At 45.9% G+C, this 20,234-nt stretch overlaps 1 protein-coding gene across 1 annotated transcript; it reads left to right on the forward strand.

Annotated features, from left to right (window-relative positions):
* The first annotated feature begins 13,160 nt into the window (after positions 1–13,160).
* LOC142075506 (interferon epsilon-like) lies at positions 13,161–15,287 on the forward strand. The gene has a single exon (XM_075136902.1). It carries the CDS (start codon positions 14,733–14,735, stop codon positions 15,285–15,287), a length of 555 nt encoding a protein of 184 aa, XP_074993003.1. The 5' UTR covers positions 13,161–14,732.
* Positions 15,288–20,234: the final 4,947 nt, after the last annotated feature.

Below are 20,234 nucleotides of genomic sequence, written 5' to 3' on the forward strand. Positions count from 1 at the left end.
AGACAGAGAATGGGTATGTCCGTGCGGGGTTTGTTCCTTCCGGGGGCCTCAGCTGGGGGGTCGCACAGGCAGAGCCTAATGCGGGGCTGGGGCGGACGCGGTGGGGAAGCCCCTGACAAGGGCCGTATGCAGAGCAGCAGCCGTGGGGCTTGGGAAACTCGCCGAAAGTCCCTCTGCCCCCCCGGGGCCAAGCCCTGCAGTGCTGCTGCTGGCGCTGTCTCGGGGTCCTGGCCAGGGGACTCGGGACATCCCTGCTGCTCTCCTGCACAAGCCGTCTCTGGGTGCCCGCTGCAGGCACCGTGCGGGTGTGTCTGGGCAGGCTCTAGCAGAGCCGTGGGAGAGCTCAGCCCTCTCCTCGCTGGGTCTCTGCTGGGGAGAGCAGCCCCGGGGGAGTTTTGGGGAGGGCTCTGGCCCTCGTGCTGCAGGGGCCTCGGGAAGAGGTGGGGGGCTTTGGAGGAGGGCAGCCTGTGCCCTCTCCCCGAACAATACGGGGCCACTGAGATGCCCACCCAAGGGCAGGTTGGTGCAGCAGGGCCCGGTAGGCAGAGGAGGACGGGGTGGAAGCGGCTGTGCCGCCTTGCTGCTGCTTCCCTTTCCCGCCACGGCGGGGCCATCTCCGAGGAGCCTCCCCAAGGTCTGTCTTCTGGCCAGGGCCTCTGCGCTGGCAGCTCGCTCCCGCCTGCCTTGGATCGCATGGCATGGAGACAGTGCACAACAGGGCTCTGCCTTGTTCCTCCCCCAGGTCCACCCATTCTCAGGCGGCCCAGGAAGTGACCCAGCAAGGGCCTGCATGCTGCAGGGACAGCTCTCCAGAAAATGAGAGTAAGTTCAAGGCTGCCTTGCTCTGCAAAGTCCTCTGGGATGCTCCTCTGCACCGAACTCCTTTGCACCAGAGCTCCTCTGCACCAGAGCTGGAGGAGATGATGCTGGCACGACTGCACCGGCGAGGGGACTGCAGGCTGCCCTGCTCTGGGCATGACTCTGCCTGACAAGTTTTTGCCAGGAGCTTGAATTAAAAGGGGAAGGCGAGCGCTCACAGGCTGCTAGCACCTGACCGCAGGGCTGACAGCTTTCTCAGGAAAGATGTCCAAGATCTTCCCATTCCTTCCTTACTCCCCAGCGTACACTGGGGCCTGGTGTTAAATGAGCCAGTGAGGGGTGAAGAGACGAGGCTGCCTGTCACTCTGTGTTAAGGCAGGATCAGCACGGCAGCGAAAAATCCCTCTGCATTACACAGAGACACCATTCTGTCTCTGACAGCACAAGGGAATTCTTAGTTTCCATTCAGGTTGTTCACGAAGAGGTTGTACGGTATTTGTCTCGGTATTAAGCTTTGGGTAAAGGTAAAGAACATCCACTGTTTGGAACCACTCTCCCCTCAGACACCACGCAAGTCACCTCATTGTGGAAGGCTACCACTTTGGTTAAGCATGATTATCCCCTTCATAAATCATAGTCACTACCCCTGATCACTTTCTTGTCCTTCATGTGTTTAGAAATGGTTTCCAGGGTTAGTTGCTCCATCACCTTCCCAAGGACTGAGGTGAAGCTGACCAGTCTGTAGTTCCCCAGATCTTTCTTCTTGCTTTCTTGATGATAGGAGTGACATCTGCTTTCTTCCAGTCTTCAGGAACCTATCCCAGTCGCCATGACCATTCAAAGATAATTGAGAGTGGTCTTGCAATGACATCACCCAGCTCCCTGAGGGTAAGCCTTCCTTGCTCCAACTTTCCCTGGGGTCTCAGGGATCTGGGATTCCTGAAAGCTGGTCTTGCCAGTAAACACTGAGGAGGGAAGGCATTAAGTACCTTGGTCTTTTCTGTGTCATTTGTCACCCGGTCCCATGCACCTTTCAGTAGTAGTTTTTCTTTTGCTGTTTATTTACTTTCAGGTATCTTTCTTGCTGCTCTTCACATTGCTTGCCAGATTGAACTCAAGGTGAAGTCTTGACCTATACCTTGTTTCACTTATAGGGAAGCAGGACTGACTTAGGGAAACGATGGGGTTCTCCAGTCCAACACAAGTGTGGATGGGGCAAAATCAGGCTTCTCCCAATGTAATCTACTTGGAGCAGCAACTGGATCCCACCCAGTGAAAGCAGAGTGTCTCCCCATCCAAACCTATTTCAGTCTCTGAGGAAAAGTCCACCTGCCAGAGGTGGACCAAAGCCACTATGCTCTCATTCCTGCCCATGTTTCTTGCAGAATATCCTTACGATACCATGCAACAAAGGGGATATTCAGACTAGCTGCCAGCAAGGGGACATGCAGGCAGCTGGAGGAGGCCCTATACAAAGGCGGTGATGTTGTCCTGGAACGCCAGCCTGTGCACCTGCTGGCAGTGATCTTGAAGGTGAATTCTTCTGACTTTAAGCAGTGAGAGCTCCTTGCGAACCTGCAGGAGCCTGCTTTGGTGACTCGGTTTGAGTTGGCTGGGACTCCTGGCTAAATCCACAGTGAAGCAAAATGTTGTGATTCAGGCTTAGAAAAATTTGGCATTTTTCTTTTGTCTCCTGTTCTGTCCCTCTTCTTCTGCCCCTGATTTCTGGCAAACCCATAGGAAACTCACTTCTTGCTCTTCCCCAGCAGTCTCCTTAGGGAGGCATGATGAGATTTAGGGGTCAAGAGAAGGCAGAGAAGAGCTGCATTCTGTTAACAGACTAATGCAAGTTTGCTTGGTTTGTAGCCCAGACCCGGAAACTGCCTGCTCTGGCAGGGTTGACGGAACCTGGATTTCTACAGCTGTTGGGAGGCCCAGTCACAGATAAGCACTGCTGGGAACACCACAACTCTCTGGATTTTGTGGATATCCCAGCTCTTCCAGAGCTGTACTTGCCTGCTGTTCAGAAGGACTGAAGTGCTAATGGGGAGGGGGTGACATGTTTAACTGGTTGTAAAGTTTGTCAAGTGAAAGCAGACACATGGTTTTTGGTGACCAGAAGGCATCACTTTGTCCAGGGGATGAAGGGCACAGAAACAGTCCTCTGTGCACCCAGTTCTTGTTGTTCCAGCTGTCATAGGTTGTACAATGGGCATGTTCAGAAACCTCTCCTTTCATGTCCCACTCCCTGGCCTGAACCTGCCAAACCTGAGAGGATCGGGTTTGAGCAGCCTACTGTACCACCCAGCCCTGCTGTGGGATGTGGCACCAAGACTCACTGGAAAGTGGCAACACAGAAACTGGTGGGCTAGGTGAGGATGAGGAAATTCAGGCACTTTGTGCTCAGTTCTTCCTCCTCCTCCTCTTCATCCCTAGCCATCTTCTTTCCATGGCTCACCACCTGCAGCTTGCCCAAACCCAGCAATTGCTGAGAATGCAAGGTTGTGTCATGTCTGCAGAGAGGAACGACCAAAGCTGACTTTGAGATTGCCTCCTCAGAGGATTCCCAGCAAATCCTGCCCAGCAGAGGCATTTCACTGGGGCAGAGACTGAGGAATGGGGGTCTAGAGTTTCCAGTGGCACAAACCAGCCACAAGCACTGCCTTGGGTACATGCTGACTGGTACTATCCTGGTTGCTGACTATTAACATAGTATTTACATGGGCATTGCTCTATCCAACGTCTATATCACAGAGGCCTCAGACAGATACTAGGGTATCACCTCCCCAGGTCTCAGAACCAGTGATCAGGAGGAAAGGCGGCTGTGGTTTTTTACACTTACTTTAACTTGGCAATGACAAGGGAATTCCTGAAGAGGCAAGTGGCCTCTCCTCACTCTTCAGAGCCTGGATCACCTGCTCACATTCACTCAGGACCAGTTCTGACTTGCTGCTGGTTAAACCCAACATGACCTGGCGCTGCTCCACGGAACCAGAGGCCTCTGCAAAGCAGACAGTGATGGGCCTGAGAAACACTGTTGCTGTGGAGCCTGGGCTGTGTTTCTGCATGTCCCTGAGCCAGAGAAGGAGCACACTTGGAGCAGCAGCAGCAGTTCAACTGGCCCATCTCACCTAGGCCAAAAGCACTGTTGCGGTGTGTAGCACTCATTGACACTAAGAACAAGGCCCAGCTGGCCTGAGCAAGGCTGAGAAGTGGGGTCCTGGTGCAGGGGCAGTGCTTGTCGGCCAGACCATGCCTCTCCTCAGCACCTCTCTGTGCCGGCACAGTTCCATCCCTGCTGACACTGGGTCCATGGCCAAGGCCAGTGCTGAGTCCCACGGTGGCACATTGTGGCATGCAGGCTGGAGCACTGAGGGAGGGGGCAGACACTGGGGAGCTCTGGGAGAAAAGGGGCAGTCTCCCTGGCACCCAGCTTACCCCAGCACTGACAGAAGTCTGTTTCTGCTCTCCGTGGGGAGCAGGGGGAGCCAATTGGACTGCCTGTCGCTAAAATACTCCCTGTGCGCTGCTTGTCTTTGCCCCATATGCCCAGCACTCTTTTCTGCAATTCACATGTTTGAAGACGCTAATTAATGCTGAGGAGTCTGCCATTTAATTTCTGGCCAGTGGCTAATTTTATTTGAATGTTTTCTGAGAAAAGAGGGGAGAAGCAATCAGTGAGGGATGATGTAACACATTCAGTTGTTGGGGTCGGTTTCAGTAATCACGCCAGCCTTCCCAAAGATCCACATTATCTCAGCATCCTCTGTTCGCTAAGTTGTAATGTATTTTACAGGCCAGGGAGAGACACCTTGAGATTGTGGTGAATGGTGTAGATGTCCATGATTGCAGCTGTACTGCAGCATGGTGTGGGCACACTTTGGCACGCTTGGTGCTCACTGGGGATTTAGGCCAGGTGGAAATGGTGACGGTCCTGGGCTGTTGCTGAGATCCCAAACTTCTGGGCTGTGGGCACCTGAGATGGTCACCCCAGGGGAAGCAAGGGCCATGGGTTTGTGTTGACCCTTGCTCAGTCTATGGGAACAGCTTCACCCTGCATCAGGGCCTGGGCTCTGCTGTTGCCTGTTGGTCAGGAGGCTTCTTGGGTTTACTAAGGCACTTTGAGTCTCTGACGGGAGGATGTTGTCTATGTGTGAATGCTGGGAAAATGCCTTCTGGTCTTTGACAGGGTAAGTGGTAAGCCCCAAATAGCAGACGTACTGTGTTTTCTTTTGGTCTGAGCTTGGTGGATCTCCTCTGCTCCCAAAGACTTCTGTCCTGAGCTTGCAGAAAGACAAAGCTGCTGCTGGTCCCCTACTGGAGAAAGTGCTCTGCCCTTCCTCTCCAGAGTTACCTGGCGCTGGGATGATTTCCAGCTACCAGAAGCTGTCCTGCCCTGAGTGGAGTCTGCTGCACCTGCCTGGGGTCAGTGTGTCTTGTCCTGGGCTTGCACAAGGATGTAAGGAAAAATGTAGGACAACCCCTTCCTGTGTCCCGAGTGTCACGCCTTGAGCCTGCAGGGAGATGGTGAGCCTGGGGCATCACGTCATCCTGGAGCAACCTGCCTCTTGCACACAGAAGGCTATTGTGGCCCCAAATACTGACTACCCATATTACCTTCACAGGCAGAGAAGATTTACAGAAGGGTTAGGATAGTTGGGGGAGGAATGTGCAAGATTTGTAGGGAAAGACCCATGGCCATCCACACTCATCCCCATACATAGCCCTTGATGCCTGGCTGCAGGCCATAAGGCCCTGAGCAGCCAGGGAAGGTGGATTGGTGGGAGAGAAGTCCCAAGGGCCCCATGGTATCCTGCTGTGGGGCACTGGGGTTGGGACTGCCCCAGGGCCCTGGACAAAACCCGCTGCACACTGAAGATGGCAGTGCTCAGTCATGTGGGGATCTTCTTGTGCAGAGGTGAGAAGCTGGCTGTGAGCACCTGGGGGTCTCAGCTTGGAGGAGGAACCAGGAGGGTTGAGGTCCCTTGCAGGGAGTCTAGCAGGGCAGCTGACAAGGGAAATGGTGAGCACAAGCCTTCCTGAAGGACCTGGAGGAGGAAGCAGTCCACATCCTGGAGTGTGGATCTCCTTGGAAGAGTGACCTCTCTGATAATTGCTGGAAGCAGGGCAAGGCATTGAGATGCCTGAAGTGGAGGCATCAGAGTTGACATCTTAGCACTGGTGCTGGCTAGGCCATGCAGGGGTTGTGCGGAGCTGAACCTGCTGCTTCCCCTGAGGCAGAAGTGACTGGGGAGGTGATAGTCAGGGGTCACCCAAGCTATGGTACCTAGGCTCTCTTCTGGAGTTCATGATCCTGCAGGGAGCGAGGAAGGGAAGTAGCAGGTACCCAACACCCCCTACCTCTCCACATATGCCCTGCATCCCCCTGCAATCACAGTGACCCTCCACTGGACTTGCCCCCACGCGTCAGTGTCTGTCCTGTGCTGGGAGCCCAAACTAGGAGATGGTGTTCCGAGATTGGTCTCACCAGTGCCAAACCACAAGGCAGGATCCCTTCCCTGGGCTTCTGGCTGCATCCTTGCTCATGCAGTCCAGTGTGTGGGGACTTTCTTTGCTGCCCAGGTGCACCACTGCCTCGTGACCATGTTGTCCACAGGACCCCAGACATTTTCCCCAGAGTTTCTCCCAGCTGGACAGTCCCAGCGTGTTCTGCTACACAGCTTTATGCGTCCCAGGGGCAGGACATTGCATTGGCTTTTGTCAAATCAATGCCCTGAGGTTCCTGTCAGTCCATCTCTCCAGCCTGTTGAGGGAAGCAAGTGGGGCCCCACACTGTGTCCACCTCTGTTTAAGCAGAAAAGGTGTAGTGGCACACTGCCTGCAAAGAAGAGGACATTAAAGAGTATTTGTTCCTGTACTAATCCCCAAGGGATGCCACTACTTTCTCTCTACCAGCTGGACTTTGCACCACTCCTTGCAGCTCTCTGAGCTGACTTGAACCCCAGAATTTTCCATTCACCTCCTCACCCTCTTATCCCACCTGTGGAAGAATGCAACGGCACTGTGAAGGAGCAATGATGTCCTGCAAAACATAGCCCATATAGTTCATTTGTTATTAGGTCAGTACGGACAAGATGAGGATTTCCCTGTTGGATAACATAAAGAATGACTACAACATTATACAGGACCTGCTATCTTTCTCCCCATGCAGAACAGGAGTGGGGCTGCTTCCTCAGGGACAGGGAGCCAGGAGCCATGGGTGGCCACAGCACAGGCCAAGCAATTCCCACATCAAAAAGTGCAACTCCACAGCACCAGAAGCAGGAAAAACAAGATGCAGCTGGAGAACCCTTACTGTGAAAGGCCCATGGAAGACCATCGCTGGAGATCTCCCCTTCTTCACGCAGGTTTTCAACAACAAACAGTTCCCTGGGCAGCCTCAATGGCTCCTCAAGACTGCTCTCAGCTCATGAGAACTGTGCTGGACACTCTCCAGATGACTTTCCCCAGGTTAGCTGCAAGGAAAATGACAAGAAATGCCACAAAGAGGAAAGAGATCACCCACACGGGAATGGCATGAAGACTTTAACAAGGCCCTTTGTTCCTGTACCTCTTGTATTCAGTGCATCTCAAGGCGAGACTTCACTAAGAAAGGAGAAGGAACCGTCACACTCCCTCTTTCATCTTGTCTCACCCATTTGTACCCATTGCTACTAGCAGGCAATCTCCTGCTATCTCCTGGTAGAAAGAAAACTCTCCTTGTCTTCCTCCTCCTCCCTCACCACTTTTCTAATCATGATTGTGCCAAGGAAAGAAGGATACTGGCAAAAGCCAGGGCCAGTTTACAAAACTGCATCCCTTCTACTCACAGCTGACAGATCTGCACACATCCTGCAAGGCATCAAACAGGAGGGCACAGAAATCAGAAAAGGAAGATGCCCCAATACCAAACTGCTGGAGTGCAGAAGAAGCACCCTCAGTGCCATAGGTCCCCGCTGTTGCCCTGACCTTCCCTGCTCAACCCTGCAACTGCTGGAGCGAGCAGCATGGCCCCTTGCTCCAGCCCTGCCCTTCTGCACCGCAGCTACTTTGTGGCACCATTCTGCCTTTATTGCCCATTCAACTTGGTAAATCGTGGTATTTCCAGCAAAGCATCCAAAGAACCTGTCTATGCCCAGTGGTTTTGACAGTTTACATTACCAGATGTGAGAGCAAAAAGACAGACCCAGTGTGTGCTGATCTCCAAGTTGTCAATACAAGACAGTAAATACACTCCGAGATAATTTTGTTCCCTACAAGAAGGATTGTAGGTCCTGCTCCTTTTTAAGCAGTAAAAAAGGTCCTGACAATGTTTTTATATGTTTTTGTAATTAAGGTAATAAACCTTTAGTCACATAAATGAAAACAGTAATTTTTTTTACTTCCGTGCTTCTAAAAAGTAGGTTATGATAATATCCCTTTGCTGCTACTTCATTGAAGACTGCTCTGTTAAATTTCTTTTCCAGTAAACTCAATTTGTGGCACTTAGGGGTTTTTTAATTATTAGTTAATACCCTTATTTGTAAAATTGTACTTCTTGAAACAATACTTTGCAAAAGCAAGCATGTACTGCACAAATGGTTTCGGTGAATTACTCAGCATAAGATAAAACGGTTACTTGGACTGGGACAGGTCAACAGGATGCCAAGAAATGGTCTGCTGAGGTGGAAGGTCACAAGGCTAAGTTAGTTCTTAACTTCTTAATGCAGACTGTAATAGTGATTGTGAATGAAGTTGTTGCATGTGAGCTAAACTATCTGTGCTTTAATAATTTAAAACTGAATAAGGTATTAATCTTCATGGCATTTTGTAGTAAAAAAAAATATACATTTCTTAGCTTTATCCATTCATGTGGAGTGGTTTCAGCTATAGTATTAAACCTGTACTATCCTGTTTCTGACCAGCGCATGGGCACTTTTGGCTGTTCCTGCCTTTGTCCATTACAGCACGAGGCTTGCACCTGGCCAGCCACGTGGTCTTAGGATGAGAGCAAAGAATCCAATCTTGCCTGTATTTGAAGTTTTTGCTTAAAAAAAGTAGTAACAAAGAAAGAATTTAGATGTATAAGGGAGAGGACTGGCAAGTTACAGCTGTGATGGAAAGCATAATGGAGAAAAACTATTTTCTCTTAACATGGGCAGTGTCAAGCTAGCTGAGGAGGAAGCTATCTATCTTGTGCAGTGACAAGCTGAACCTATTTGGACTCCTTTGTGGCATGTTGACTTGTTAAAATCGGTGTGTTTTGAGTGAATTAAAGAAGAAAAGAAACTGATAGCTAGAGTAGATGAAATGTTGAGAGGAACTGATTATTTTGATTTGAGAAAGCTGGTGTGAGGTTATATGAAGTGATTTAACATGTGGTAGTTATAAGAGGCCAAAAGCACACTGTTTTGCAGGAATGTTCCCTCGCACTGCTCCATTTGCCAGCATATATGTAGGCTGAACTTAGACTTACCACTTGCCTTGGTGCCTGAGATAAAAGAACCCATGTCATAAGAGATAGTGAATATTCCGTTCATCTCTCTATTGCCTTATAAAATAAAATTAAAAACTTCCATTAGGGAGGCAATTTGTGGCATTTTAAAGATGTTAGAAAGACAGAAAATTATGCATATGTTTAGCTCTAGTCTTACACTTCTGTAATGAATACATATATAGCTAGATGACCTTTTAAGGGTAGATCTTTCTTGCATGGAATTGCAGATCAGATAATCTTTCTAGAATAATGATCTGTTAGGTCTACTTGGAAATACAGCTGTGCTTTGTAAACGTATTTCCTCTTTTCATTCTAGGTTAGAGTGGTCTGTGCTTCAACCACAGGCAGAGAAATAAACAGCAATCTGAGCTGCAGCTTCCTATCACTCAGTTACCTCTTCCAGTTATTACTTTTAATGAACTGTTTGTTTCTGAATTAAGCAATAAAGATAGATGATTAGGGGAGACTGTATCCTGAATCATGCAATGTTATTATTATGCTTTGCTCGGTGCAATAATCAAGAAACTGGCTGAGTGGGGAAGAACAACTTGTTGTTATTAAAAACCAACCAACCAACCAACCAACCAACCAAACAAGCCCCAACAAAACCCCCAAAAACCTGATGGACTGAGTCAAATGTAACTGTTCTGTGAGGAAGAGTGGACAACTGATCTGCACAGACAAAAGAATGAAACCTGGACCAGCTCTATCTTTGTAAAAAATCTGGAAGAAACCATCTTCTGTTTTTCCCGTCTGTAATGCTTGTGACACCCCAGATAGCATCTCCAGCTCTTCATTGAGAGGGAAACATGTAAAAAACTATTTTGCAAGAGGAAAGAAAGAACTTGTGTGTCTGAGAGATACAATGAATGTGAAGAAGTTTACCTGTTTAAATCAGTAGAAGGATTAAGCTCATATAATGATTACAGTTTGGAAAAAAACATTTGTGTATAATTTATGGAAGTAGCAGTAGCAGTATTTAATATTTTTCTTGAACTAAACACATTTTTTATTGATCTCATGATGATTGTAGTATGTTATGTGTTTACCTTCTATAGCTGTATTTTTGCAAAAGTGATTCATCTCCATGGCCATTTTGTATCTAACACAATAATGCACTTAGGCCAGTTTTTCCAAAGTAATAAACATTCCCACTAAGTGAAAAGATTTGGTCCCGTCCCACACTGATTATTCTTACTCTTTTTATTTAATACTGTCATAGGTGATAGGGGATTAATTTTTTCCTCACACTGGCAGTACATCCTATCCAAGGTTGCTTAAGCAATGTCAGGGCATCGAAGGAATTTGCTCATGTGAATAATTTTGCTCAGCTTAATTTATGACTTTTTAAAGCCTCCCAAATACCTATGTGCTGAACACAAGGAAGCCCTAAAATAGTACCACAAATCTGCTCAGAGTGACTACCAGACTGGGAATGAAGCCAACCACATAGCAATGAGTGCAACAACAGAATAAATACAGAGCCAGTCTCAGACTAAAAAAACAGTTTATCTGGCCTCTTCATCAAGACATAATCACCTGCAGAGGATTGCCTTTGCAATGACATATGTTTGCACAGGAGGCTGGGGAGACAGCAAAATGATAGTTTAAGACTAGCTTTCATCAAAATAAAGACAGGAGCCAGATTTCCCAGTGTACTGTGATAGTCCTAGCCTCCTTTATCATATGGCTGATCCTATTTCCAATCTTGATAAAGGGACTTCTGATATGGTTTTACAGGAAGTGGGTTACAAATGCTATGACCAGGACTAGAGGGCCCTGCCTCCGCCAGGTGGAGGAAAGGGACAACCGGGTTTACTGGACTGTGTGGATTCGATGGCCTGGCGCATCAGACCCACAGGAGTATACAACTTTAGTGGACACCGGTGCACAGTGTACCCTGATGCCATCAAGCTATGAAGGGGCAGAATCCATCTGTATTTCTGGAGTGACAGGGGGATCCCAAGAGTTAACTGCACTGGAGGCCGAAGTGAGCCTGACCGGGAATGAGTGGCAGAAGCACCCCATTGTGACCGGCCCAGAGGCTCCGTGCATCCTTGGCATAGACTACCTCAGGAGAGGGTATTTCAGGGACCCAAAAGGGTACCGGTGGGCTTTTGGTATAGCTGCCCTGGAGGTGGAGGAAATTAAACAGCTGTCCACCCTGCCCAGTCTCTCAGAGGACCTTTCTGTTGTGGGGTCATTGAGGGTCAAAAAACAACAGGTGCCAATCGCTACCACAACAGTGCACCGGCGGCAGTACCGCACCAACCGAGATTCCCTGCTTCCCATCCATGAGCTGATTCATCGACTGGAGAGCCAAGGAGTGATCAGCAAGACTCGCTCACCCTTTAACAGTCCCATATGGCCAGTGCGAAAGTCCAATGGAGAGTGGAGACTAACTGGACTATCGTGGCCTGAACGAAGTCACGCCACCACTGACTGCTGTCATGCCAGACGTGCTAGAACTTCAATACTAACTAGAGTCAAAGGTAGCCAAGTGGTACGCCACAATTGATATCGTTAATGCGTTCTTCTCAATCCCTTTGGCAGCAGAGTGCAGGCCACAGTTTGCTTTCACTTGGAGGGGCGTCCAGTACACCTGGAATTGACTGCCCCAGGGGTGGAAACACCGTTTGCCATGGACTGATCCACACCGCACTGCAACAAGGTGAGGCTCCAGAACACCTGCAATACACTGATGAACATCATCGTATGGGGCAACATAAGGGTGAATTATGTATAGCTCGGTGGGCCCATGACCCCACAGGCCATCAAGGAAGAGATGAAAAACATAGATGGGATCATAATCAAGGGGTGGACTTGGCCATGGACATGCGCTGCCATCAAGCAAGCCAAGAGAGTAAAGCCTCTCTGGTATGGAGGACGATGGTTGAAATATAAATATGGGGAGGCCTGGCAGATTGATTATATCACACTCCCACAAACCCACCAAGGCAAGCACCATGTGCTTACAATGCAACCACCAGATAGCTGGAAACATATTCCATGCTCCGTGCCACTGCCCAGAACACCTGGGCCTTGAAAAGCAAGTCTGATGGCAACGTGGCACCCCAGAAAGAATTGAGTCAGACCACGGGACTCATTTCCGAAGCACCCTCACAGACACCTGGGCCAAAGATCATGGCATTGAGTGGGTCTATCACATCCCCTACCATGCACCAGCCTCTGGGAAAATCGAACGATACAACGGGCTGCTAAAGACTACGCTGAGGGCAATGGGCGGTGGGACATTCAAGCATTGGGATACACATTTAGCAAAAGCCACCTGGTCAGTCAACACTAGGGGATCTTTCAATTGAGCTGGCCATGCCCAATCAAAATTCTTACGTACTGTAGAGGGGGATAAAGTCCCTGTCGTGCACGTAAGAAATATGCTGGGGAAGACAGTCTGGGTTACTCCTGCCTCTGGCAAGGGAAAACCCATCCGTGGGATTGCTTTTGCTCAAGCACCTGGGTGCACTTGGTGGGTGATGTGAAATGATGGGGAAGTCTGGTGTGTGCCTCAAGGGGATTTGATTTTGGGTGAAAATAGCCAGTGAACCGAATTGTATGATGTTAAATGTTATATAATACTGCATTTCATCACTTCTATGGTTGCTATATGCCATATCAACGGCAGAATGAACTTTGATGAAACCGAGCAAAGTGCAGTGATGATAGAACCAGACAAGCGCAGCAGTGATGGAACCAGAACTGGCCTCAGCATGCAACAATCCAACTCTACACACCATCTCTCCTGCCCTGAAAGACTGTTACGACAGCCCAAAGTCATGGACTAAATGAACTCAATGGATATTTTAGAGGCATAGCCTATAACTTCGGGAATGGTATCTGTGTGTACGTATCAAAAGACAGGAAAGGTGGTGGTGATTAATTGGGATATATTGGAAAGTGTGGGAGCTGGGCATGGTGTAGATGGTATAGAATAAGGGGTGACTATTGACCTGGTTTTGGATATCCCTGGCTGGGATAGAGTTAATTTTCTTCCTAGTAGCTGATATAGTACTGTGTTTTGTATTTAGTACAGAAGAACGTTGATAACACACTAATGTTTTAGATGCTGCAGAGCAGTGCTTACACTAAGTCAAGGACTGTTCAGCTTCTCATACTGCCCTGCTAACGAGGAGGCTGGAGGTGTACAAGAACCTGGGAGGGGACACAGCCAGGACAGCTGATCCAAACTGGCCAAAGGGATGTTCCATATCATATGACATCATGCTGAACAAAAGAACTGGGGGGAGTTGGCCGGGGAGAGGGTGGCCACTGCTCAGGAACTGGCTGGGCATCAGTCATCAGGTGGTGAGCAACTGCATTGTGCATCACTTTTTTTGTATATTCTTTTGTCATTATTATTATTTTCCCTTCCTTTTCTGACCTATTAAATTGTCTTTATCTCAACCCACGAATTTTACCTTTTTTCCGATTCTCTCCCCTTTCCCATTGGCGGGGAGCGAGCAAACAACTGTGTGGTGAGCTGCCTGCCGGGTTAAACCATGACACTAGGGAAAGCAAATGGCTGAATTTTAGAGTATTTTTTGTCTCCTCTATTCATTCTCTTCCCATTTAACATCAGAATTCAGACCTGTGCTCTAGTGGCATTAATAGTAGTTATTGCTCAGTTACTCACATGGCGGAAAAAAAAGAGTATTTCATCCAAGTATCTAACCTTCTCAGTTCCCACATGAGTATTTGTATTCACTTGGCACTTACAGTCTCTAAGTGAGATCAAGGCCTCATTTAATTAGCAGTGTGTATGCATTAAAATACCAATAGGTATATCAATGCATATAAACATTTTTATATATATATACACACATATATTTTAATGATATGACATCTGTCCTTTGCGTCTAAATGGTCAAGAGAAATAAAGGTGAGGAGAAAGAAAATATTTTGCCTGAATGAAAATAGGTAGAGGAAGCTTAACTGAATTTTGGAAGTATAAATCATGCTGAGGAGACAGGATGGCAGTAGTCCCTGACCTGTCATTGAGAGTGTTATTTTATTTCAACATGTTCTTCCACTGCTAAAACATTAAGAAACTAAGGACATTTCTGTAACTTTTTCTTTTAAATTCTCATTACACTTCCTGTAGAATTTTTGAGGTAGAGGGAATAGATAATCTAAGATATATATAACATTCTAATATCCAGCTGAAATAAAAAGAAAGTGGCAAAAAAAAAAAAAGACAATGAAGTCATAAAGCAGAAAATGAAAGTGGTAAGTGTCAAAAGCATACACAAGGGGGAAAACCTTAAAAACCAAAAAATGATGAAAGAAAACTTCTCCTACAGAATAATTAAATTTCAAGATTTTGAAGAAACAGGAGCCTACAAATGACCTTCAAAGCATCCCAGCCTGTCTCTCAGTATTTTTACACAGGAAAGGAGGAACGTAAGAGCTTATCTTTATCATGAACGCTTTTGGCTTGATACAAATTGGCCTCATACTGTTGAGCACTACCACCATCTCCAGTCTTCAGTGTAATCACCTTCCTTTACAGCAAAGAAAAGTGATCGAGAACAGCCTGCAACTTTTGGACAAAATGGGCAAAAAGTTTCCTCAACAATGTCAAAGAGAGAAAATGTCCTTCAGATTTCCTGAGCAGGTTCTAAAGCCCAGACAGAAAGAGACTGTCAAAGTGGTCATTGAAGAGATCTTCCAACACATCTTCTATATCTTCAGCAAAAATCTGACTCTAGCTGCTTGGGATGGGACAGCTTTAGAACAATTCCAAAATGGACTTTATCAGCAAATTGAGCAATTAGAGGCATGTGTACTCAAGAAGCAGACCCACTACTTTCGGAGTAAAGAAGTCAACAGGCTGAAACTGAAAAAGTACTTCCAAAAAATAGACTGTTTTCTTAAAGACAAACAACACAACCTGTGCTCCTGGGAGATCAGCCGTGCAGAAATGAGGAGATGTCTTCAATTGATTGATAAAGTCATAAGGAAGCTTAACAACTAAGGTACAAACATTTTGACCTCACAAAACTTAGCTTTAAAAAAATTTATATTTATTATTTGTTCTATGCTCTATCTTGTGGCAGTGTTTCTAGATCATTTTAATTATATTTAAATAATTATGTTGCTGAAATTTATTTTTGCAAATGTAATGCATTATTCAATGTAAGTAAATATTTCCCTTGGTAAGCAAGGTGTCTACACTAGCTACAAATTAATCTATGTGGACTTTTCAGTGCGGGTTACTTCATAGGAAGAGATTGTAATCTTATGACAAATACTGTCATCCTACGGTGTTTTCTGCTGAGAAAATGTGCTGTTACTTCCCATCTCTATTTCACCTGATATAGAGAATCATGTATTATGTAGTGAGGACTACATAATCCTCACCTTACAAGAATTGCCAGATTTGTACTGGTTGAGACTGCGTCAAAAATAAAGTAGTATATTGTTTATTTAAGTGGTCCTGGCTTAGGTTGAGAACATTCATTATTCTTTCAAAGTTTGTATGCTCTTTTCCAAGAATGTATTGTTTTTTACATTTGAGTCATTCTAACATTTGCTTTGTTCAAAGAGTAAAGTAATTCTAGAAGGATTTGTTTACATAGGATATTGTTTGCAGTAGCTATGGCTTCTGCAGTAATTTCTCAGTTGGATATTGTCACCTTTAATTGAAGTATCTTTGCCTCCTTTAATGATCTGGAGGAAACGCTTTTTTTCTTTCCTGCTGTGTTTTCAATTCACTTTAACTTCTTTCACAAGCTTATTTGAAATAACTTCTCTACATAAAAGCATGCTAAAGCCACACCTGCCTGTGGCACATCCTACTTGCTCATGGACATACTCATCTTGGCTACTGCAATGTCAAACATCACCATTCGGTGCTGTGTTTTATTGCCATATGAAATTTTCTACCTCTTTCCCTTTGCTCACAAATTGATCCACAGAAACATGTAGCCCTTGGTATTCCAATGAATTTCCCCTCCAAACCACATAGCCTTGAGTAATAATTGCAATATAATCAAATTCTTCAAAACAACTTGCAACAAACTGGGCAAAGGTCCACTAATTTCTGTGAGATCAAGCCTGGATTTTACCCTTGTGAAATTGTCCCTGGGTAACTCCATTTCAAATGGTTGTGTTTTCCCTAGTCACTTGCTATATGTTAGTAAGGGAGAAAACAGAGTTATATCCAGGCTCTGTTACCTAATGAATATCGGTAAAAAATTGGTAAAAAACCCAACAACTTCCAAAAAAAGCTCTTTCGTGTGGCCAAGGCTGATGTACATTCGGCACAGGTCTGGCATAAAGAAGCAGAGGAGAGCGAGCATGGCTGTGGCTCACAGGAGAGGGTGATGTTAGTCCCCAAGGGCTGAATTGCTAAAGGTTGGTTTAAGCATCAGGTGAGGAACCACTTTAAAGCTTTCCCTGATCTCCAACCATTCAGAAGAGTATCATTCAAAGGGTACGTCTAAACAAAAAATTGACTGGTAAGAACAATAACAATGGTGCACAGATCTCAGGTACCACATCTATGACACAGGTCTCTTTTACAGGGTATACATACTCTCCTCTCCACTACCACTTATGGATGCAAGCTAAAGAAGTGACAAGAGACGTGGGTATCAGGTCTGAAGCTGAAATAAAAGAAATAAAACCAGCTAACAATTTCACCACGATCCAGAAGAACAGAAAAGACCAAAGAAACAGAGCAAAGTACGGGAGCCATTTTTCTGCCTGGTGACACTCTGCCACAAATGTTACAGCAAAATGTGTATTTCTTGGGGTTTGTAACTAACAGCACTTGAAATGGCCCCACTGCGAGACTTTCAAATCTTATTTCTGCTGCTTGTTTGTTTTTTGCACTTCTTCAAGCCTGTACAATAAAAGGACATTCAGCCTACTTATCTTTCTGGTTCTGATACCCTAGGTGGCTTCTGCAATACAGTAAACTGTAATGTAAATGGCCTAATTTTTACTGAACCTTGGAAACAGTATGAAATATTTTCAGCTGCTCTCTCATGAAGGATCCCAGTTTTTATTGCCTCACTTGCCTGCAGTGGGAATATGTTAATTATGGCGCACTAATTGTTCAGAAACTCTCATACCGTTAAGCTTTCTTTTTAGTTCATAACTATCCTTAAAAATGTCATCGCCAAATAAAAATATGTCTTGACATATTTCAGTCAAGAAGGTACTTTGCAGTGCCAGAAAAAAAACAGAATGGGCACCAGAGGGCAAAGTGAGATTATAGACAAGTGTAAGAATTGTAGGCGAATGACAAGACACTGTTTCAGCTCTCTATGAGCATGCTGCTTATCAGTAAGCTGCAATAGGGTTCACAGAAGGGAATTGAAAGAAAAATGAACTATTCTTGAAAGAAAGAAGAAGATCTCAGAGATGATGGACAGGAGCTCATAAACCAGCATTTGATTTCAATTACTTTTTGGCCAACTGTGAGGTAATAGAAATTATTTATACTGAGACAATGTCTAGAAGACTCATTTAAAGATGGGGACCCTGGGACAGACATAGTTGCTGAACAAATAAAAAGGAAAAAGAAAATAGCAAACCAATATATCTTTGTTTTACTCTTACTTTTTAAAGAAAGGTAAAGAGTCTTTAAGGTAAAGCAAGAAAGCTGAAGAGTCAGAAGATCTTCTCTCTTCTCCTTGCCATTGTAACATATCGGAGCAATCTGTATTTTATCACCACTGTGTTACCAATATATTATGCCCCTGGCTAACTGAAACCCTCTGGTATTTCTTCCAGTTAATATTTTTCTAGAAGTTAAACAAATGTAGCAAAATGTAGTTTTAACATACATTATTTTCAAATTGAAATGAATAAAATAGTGAATATGAAATCGCAAATCCTGGTCAAAAATTTAACATAGATGAAACAAAATCCTTCTAAGATGGGACTGTGCAGCACAGGTCCCAGTCACAGCTGTGGCTGTTCTCTTGGCTAGTCTCACAGCACCGTGTTTACATATGCTGTGCTGCACTTTTTGGGAAACTGCACTAAAAATGACAGGGTTTCATCTAGGCAGAGTCTGTTTTCTGGAGTGGATTTATGGGATTGGTACCAAAAGCCTTGTATCCCACATGAAACTTCAGAATAGCTAGAGCAGAACTGAAGAATGCTTATTCCAGACTTTACTCTGGAAAAAATTATTCACAAGTCACAGTCAACTACAGCTGTCCAAAGCAATTCTTCCATGGGTTTGGCCTTTTCTGTCAGCTCTGGCTTTACTTCATTTTTAAATTGGAAAAACAAAACAAAACAAAAACCAAACAAACACAAAACAGAGAAAAAACCCAAAGCAAAACAGGACAAAAGCCTGTGGAAATAACTCTCCAAATAATCATCCAGGATTAGCCCTTGTTGCTAGGAAGGACAGCTGTGAAGTCCTTCAGAGCAGCCACGGGGAAGCTGCAGCGGTGGCTGTGGTGGAGCAGGCAGACCGACACCAGGGCTGAGGAGTGTGGGCGGGAGAGGGGATCAGGAACTGCTCATGGATGCAGCGCCCATGGACTGCTGCATCCTGCCAGTCCTCACCCCTTCCAACACAGCCTGCCCCTTGTCAGGGGTAGCCCGAAACTGTTTTCCCCCTCACAGTTGTGGAGGAATGCTGGGTCCTTCCAGGGAGCGACAGGAGGGGAGACCAAGAAATAAGGGTGATGAAGATACAGAATAAATCTTAAAAGAAAGTGTTAGTCCTCAATTTTGACTGGCAGAATGAATTTACTTCGCTTTAGAAATCTAATGTAAAGCAAAAAAAGGTGAACAAAGCAAGTAAGATTGCATTTGATACTTTCCAATAAGATGCTTTTTAATATCCAAAAATCTTCCTACTAATCCTGATGAGTCATCTATATCAGTGTTTTTCACACTTCTACTGACATCAAGAAATCCTGGTAAGGTGCAAGGGCTTTTTCAGTGCTGAGGGTTCCTAGAGGAGCAAACTCTGACAGGGAAAGCAAGGACAATCTTTCTTCTCAGCCTGCAGACACGCCAGTGCCACAGCCCATTCTGCTGGAGGGCAGCTGCAGCAACGCACTGCCCAGCCCACCTTGCTTCCAAACACAATTTAGGCTCTTCATTAGTTGTGTCCTGGATGAATTCCTTTTCTCTCTGTACAACATTAGAATTGAAATGCCCAGCTTACGTGAACTGGCAACCTTCTGTTTTAATTTCAGGGGGGCTGAGGACGAAGCAATGGCAAGTGATGAGCAGATGAGCACAGAGAAATTCATGTTCTGCCTCAGTTCTCTCCACAAGAGGCTGCAAGGTTGATTCATTTTCCAAGAACAACCTTCTTGAGCCCAAGTGCTTGCAGTTAGGATCCTAAAACCACACGTTACCTTCAGCAATGAAGAATTCAATCTTCTAAGCAAATAATAGAATCTGGTTTTGAAAGTGTGGAAGTAAACCCACTTAACGCTCCCCTCCACAAAATAACTCTTAAAACATGGTAATGCATTTGCAAAGTCAAAATCCACATTAAGGAGATTAAATACTGAGATTTCATAGAATCATAGAATCATAGAACCATTAAGGTTGGAAAAGACCTCTAAGATCGAGTCCAACTGTCAACCCAACACCACCATACCCACTACACCATGTCCCTAAGGGCCTCATCTACACGTCTTTTAAATACTTCCAGGGATGGTGACTCAACCACTTCCCTGGGCAGCCTGTTCCAAGGCCTGACCACTCTTTCAGTAAAGAAATTTCTCCTAATGTCCAGCCTAAACCTCCCTTGGCGCAACTTGAGGCCATTTCCTCTCGTCCTATCGCTTGTTACTTGGGAGAAGAGACCAACACCCACCTCGCTACAACCTCCTTTCAGGTAGTTGTAGAGCGCGATGAGGTCTCCCCTCAGCCTCCTCTTCTCCAGACTAAACAACCAAATAGCGTATCTGTCCCCTGCACACCAGTTACCACC

The sequence above is a fragment of the Calonectris borealis genome, chromosome Z (genome assembly GCF_964195595.1).
Source record: "Calonectris borealis chromosome Z, bCalBor7.hap1.2, whole genome shotgun sequence".
In the NCBI taxonomy this organism is placed as follows: Eukaryota; Metazoa; Chordata; class Aves; order Procellariiformes; family Procellariidae; genus Calonectris; species Calonectris borealis.

Bases quoted from the DNA above. Each gene is read 5' to 3' on its own strand.
- LOC142075506 (XM_075136902.1), top strand. From the start codon at position 14,733: ATGAACGCTTTTGGCTTGATACAAATTGGCCTCATACTGTTGAGCACT.